The sequence below is a fragment of the Labeo rohita genome, chromosome 9 (genome assembly GCF_022985175.1).
Source record: "Labeo rohita strain BAU-BD-2019 chromosome 9, IGBB_LRoh.1.0, whole genome shotgun sequence".
In the NCBI taxonomy this organism is placed as follows: Eukaryota; Metazoa; Chordata; class Actinopteri; order Cypriniformes; family Cyprinidae; genus Labeo; species Labeo rohita.
In genome coordinates this window covers 19766797-19772246 of record NC_066877.1, presented here as the reverse complement: position 1 = coordinate 19772246, position 5450 = coordinate 19766797, and the positions used below count along the sequence as shown (strand labels likewise).

At 34.7% G+C, this 5450-nt stretch overlaps 1 protein-coding gene across 1 annotated transcript; it reads right to left on the bottom strand.

Moving 5' to 3' along the window:
• Positions 1–615: 615 nt before the first annotated feature.
• On the bottom strand, positions 616–4346 carry LOC127170842 (2-oxoglutarate receptor 1). The gene is made up of 2 exons (XM_051119120.1): positions 4254–4346; positions 616–2056 (listed from the first exon to the last, which is right to left on the bottom strand). Exon 2 carries the CDS (start codon positions 2042–2044, stop codon positions 1052–1054), a length of 993 nt encoding a protein of 330 aa, XP_050975077.1. The 5' UTR covers positions 2045–2056; positions 4254–4346; the 3' UTR covers positions 616–1051.
• Positions 4347–5450: the final 1104 nt, after the last annotated feature.

The window sequence follows — 5450 nt, the reverse complement described above, 5'->3', positions numbered from 1 at the left end:
ACAAAAACAAATAAAACAAAAAAGAAAATAAAAAATAAGCAAAAAATGAAACATGCTTTCAAAACACTTATAAATTAAATAATATACAATTAGTATAAAAATGCAAGTAAAAGCTATCCCCAAGAAATGAACAAGATAAAGATTCTACAAGGCACACAAGGCAGCAGTACTATACAGTATAATACAGTAGTTAAAATGTTATTACCCACTATTTACATTTTGTACAAGTCTGTAAAATGATACCAGTATTATTACACTTATATACATACCTGTTCAAAGTTTGGGGTTGGTAAGATTTTTCTAAATAAATAAATAAACAATTAAAATAAAAATGCATGCATTATGCATTAAAGACATTTATAATGTTACAAGCATCATTACATCGTTATTGCATAACATTTTGTTTAAAAACTATAGTTTTCATACAAATATAATTGAAGCAGGACATCTGTTTTTAACATTGGTAATAAGAATAAATGTTTCAGTGCATTAAAATTATATTTAAAACATTATATGACTGGAGTTCAGCTTTGCTTGAAGGGAATAAGTTACACTGGTAACACTTTACAATAAGATTCATTACTTAACATTAGTAAACTACAATTGTTTACGTAAACTGAAAATGAATAATACTTCTACAGCATTTATTAATCTTAGTCAATATTAATTTCAACATTTATTAACGCATTATTAAAATCTAAAGTTGTTTGTTAACATTAGTTAATGCACTGTGAACTAACATGAACAATGAACGACTGTATTTTTTATTAACTAACTTTAACAAAGATTAATAAATGCTGTAATAAATGTATTGTTCATTGTTTGTTCATGTTAGTTGATACCCTAATGTTAACAAATGACACCGTATTGTAAAGTGTTACCATTTACATTTAAAAATATATTAAAATAAATAAAAAAAATTATAAAATTTGAATATTTTAGTTTTTTATTGTATTTTAATCAAATCGGTAAGCATTAAAGTCTCCGTTCAAAAATCCTTCAAAAATTTTACCAGCCCCAAACCTTTTATAATGTCTGTATACAGTCCGTATCAGGTCTTCATGGGATCTTTCTTTGAGATGACGTTTGGAGAGTGGATTACTGATAATGTGCTGCTTGTGCGCTCCTTCCTGTGCACAATGCTCCGGAAAGCCTGTTGAAACTTGTCTCCTGCCAGTGTGTACAGTGCTAGGTTGAAGAAAGTGTTGAGGCCAGCCAGGGGTCGTGACAATATGTAGGCTGCGTGGATGCCTCTCCTCTGCATACATGGCACGCCAGGTCTGCGCAGGCTATCCACCCTCAGCAAACGCATGATATGGTATGGCAAGAAACAGAGCACAAACACCACCAGAATCAGAATGGACAGCATGCGAACTCGGGAGCGACTCGGCCTGTTTCTGGATATGCTGCTGCCCAGAGAGCCTGCAATGCGAGTGTAGCTCCAGCACACCACCAGCAATGGCAACATATATGCAAAAACTGTGAGTATCCAACCGTACCACCACACCACCTGTGGATCATTACTGGCAAAGTCAAGGCATTTTGTCCTGTTGTGCTCCCGCTGTACAGTAATCATCCCCAGCATCGGGCCGATCTCCACCAAGGAAATGGCCCAGACTCCCAGACAAACCAAGATGCCCCATCTTTTCCGCCGGATCTCAGCAGCCTTCAGCGGGTGCACCACTGCGATGTAACGGAAGACGCTGAGGCAGGTTAGGAAGAGGATACTGCCGTAGAGGTTGTAGTAGAAGCAGAAGCGGATGAAACGGCACATGAACTCTCCCAAAGTCCAGTTTCTGGTAATGTAAAATTGGATCAGAACAGGTAAACTCAATGCATACAGCAGATCAGCCACTGCCAGGTTCACCATTATTATGCTGCTGCTTTTCCAGGGTCTGAGTTTCATCAGGTAAATGATGATCGCCAGAAAGTTTCCCACAAGTCCAACTACGGAAATGAAGGTGTACATCACTGGCAGATAATAAATCTTTATGTAGTCGTCAACAGGAAAACAGTCAGTTGAATTCATTTCCAGACCCACCATTGTCTTCTGTTGCTTCTCGAAAACAAATACAGATAAGTGACTTTTTTTTTTTTTTTTTACACTGAACATGTAAATGATCTTGTTTAATAAATGAATAAATCCCTATATATGGGCTATTCTACAGAATTGGTCCGAACTGCTGTCCCACAACCAAAAAAATACATTTAAAAAGTATCTAAGTATTCAAATCTTAGAAGAAAACGTACTAAGATCCTTTTATTATTTATTGAGCTTTATACTGTAAGTTTATATATTTATATATATATATATATATATATATATATATACACACACTACCGTTCAAAAGTTTGGGGTCAGTAAGACTTGTAATAGTCTTTTAAAGTAGTCTCTTATGCTCATCAAGGCTGCATTTATTTGATTAAAAATATAGAAAAAACCCAGTAATATTGCAAAATGTTTTTACAATATAAAATAATGTTTTTTATTTTAACATACTTTAAAATAGAATTTATTCCTGTGATGAAAAGCTGAATTTTTATCAGCTGTTACTTCAGTCTTAAGTGTCACATGATCCTTCAGAAATCATTCTAATATGCGGATTTATTATTAGAATGATCGATGTTGGATAATATCAACAGTTGTGCTGCCAAATATTTTTATATAATAATATAATAAAAATGTACTGACCCCAAACTTTGGACGGTAGTGTATACTGTACATATATATATATATATATATAATCATTTAGTGGGTACTTTCAATTGGGAGGTGACTGTCCCGAACCCTAACCCCTTTCATTGTTGTTTTTAAAAATATCTTTTTGATTTTTTAAAAAAGTAAAGTTACATTTTTTTTTCTTTGTAACTTATGAAAAAAAAATGTGTCCCGCATTTTAATTTCTCTGCCAAAATAGTGTTTGTTTTAGTCCATTGGCTGAGATTTTAACTGCACCTACACTACATGTATGATCAGGACATATTCATGTGTCCCTCTCATTTTTGGAAAGCACATTAGCTTCTTGTCGATCCACCTGTTCACCTTTACAACTCTACGTGTTTGCCGCGTAAAAACATGCATTGATTTTCGCACTGGTCTGACAGAACAGCAAAACGGGCTGATAGAAAATGCAAATTCATTCTCTGTCAGTAGGAGGCGCTTCTGGACCAGTAGAACATGGCTAAACGTCCAAGGAGGATGAGCGAATGTATTTTGCGCCTAATGGATTGAGCTAAAGCATTCATCCACGAACCAGTTGTACTCACAGCTATATCCTTGCACCCCATTAGAGGTGGAACTGGAAGTCATTTGACTGCAGTGAGTACCACACATTTCTTCAGAAATTAAAATTTTGTTTGTTTTTACAACCAGACGTTGCGCAATGTTTTGTCATCTTAAACTTATGGATTTATTGTGACTGACAACACGTTGACCGTTCCAAGATGGTGGACGCGACGAATGTGTCATTCACCTCTACATATCTGTGACATAAGCTACTTTATCAGGCATTGTAGGTAAGATGAAATGAAAACGTAAGACCTAAAACCAAGGGAACCTTGTATTTAAGAGATTAACCCTGTATTCTATCGATTTTGCGAGACCTGAATAAATATACAGTACAGTAGCTACAAAAGACTGTGCAGTTACCATGGTACATTGATGGTATCAGATATAGAAATACAGATTGATATATCATATTTTGAATAATGGTTATCCACATGACTCTTCAAAAAATACAACATTAACATCATAGTGGTACAATTATTTAAAAAAAAAAAGGTGGCCTAGTATACCTACACTATAATAGTGGAGGCTAAATTGTTTGTATTAAATTAGTTCACATTTGCTTAGATTCATTCACTGATCTGTTCATTGCTTCTTTCTGCGCGTTAATGGCATGAGTGGCCTTTTGCGGGATATGAATTTTGTGAAGACACTAAAAAAGTAATACATCTCAGTGAAAAATATAATACAGTAATGTACAAGTGATAACGACTCTTTCTCTTACAACATAATTCTGAAGTAGAGATTCGCTCATGGATGAAATAGGCTATTAGCCGAAATTAGAGCCAAATAAAAAGAAAAACTGATGTGCTATCAAAAACTGTGGCCAAAATAATTAGGCTATAGTGCCTTATTTAACCATGATATTATGGTACCGTGTACAAATAAACCAGTGTCTCAGTCATTAACATAAAATTCCAATACTTTTTTTTTCAACATAATATATTTTACATTAATTTGAACTCACCAAGTGTTGTTGATCCCTCGCTTTCCCCTCTGGTTAGTTTTCAATCTTTAAATGTGTATGAATGCAGTATCATAGACACAGTCATCACCAGACATTTAGAGACGTGTGGTTGTCTATCAAGTGTCATCTGTGTTTTTGTATTATCAGCTTTACTCCCTAGAAACACACACACATGGAGTGACTCACGTTCCTTAGTACAGAAGTGAGCTTTACGCCTTGAGTTACTATTTAACATTTCCTTGTAAGTTCCTAATACACTCACATTTCCTGCCACATTTTATGAGATATTTTTATTCTTTATAGCCCACACAGTACAGTGGGAATGAAAGGTCAACATGATTATTCATTTGACACTCATAAAGATGCACTTCTCAAAACTGTTTCATGCAGACCCACCTGCATGTGTCGTCCTGTGACAAATATGTGCAATGCTTTGGAAATAATTATCCAATCTGACATCAGTTGTCACCATTTCAGATCAGAGATGACTCTGCAACAGTTTCAGTTTGCAGCTAACAGCATGCTTGTTTTTAAAACTGAGCTATAAAAATAAGATACACATGAGCATATGTACTGTTGAAGCAGCTATTTGTTTATCTTTTATAGACTGATCCAGGAAGTTCCTGAACACACCTTAAAGTATGAGGAAACAAGACACCAAAGAAATAGCCAGAAGGTTTAAACTTTACTGTTTATTGTGTGCGAAATGAGTGTGCTTACCCAGCCAAAGGTTCTCCTGCAGAGTCTCTTGTATCATTTCTATTGAGACTACACAACCAAAAAAGCTGGAAAATATCTACTGACTAAAATGACAAATGTTGAAAATCTGACGAAGAGTGAGACACAAGGCCCATTTAAATAAATCACAATGAAGAGTGCAAAATTGCTGCTTGTGTGTAAGTGCTCAGCGTTTTAAAATGTTAAAAGAAGTTTTTTGTGCTCACTAAGGTTTCATTTCAAAACTGAATCATGAAATGACCAAAAATGCATTCAAATGAGTAATATTGTGAAATATCCTATCTTAATATATTTTAAAATGTAATTTATTCCTGTGATGCAAAGCTGAAGTCTTCAGTGTCACACGATCCTCAGAAATCATTTTAATCTAAAGCCAAGTCAATGTAACCCTCTGTAATGTAACTTGAATAAGACCTCATGCCCTGTTAATATTTCTGTAAGATGATAATACTAAACATA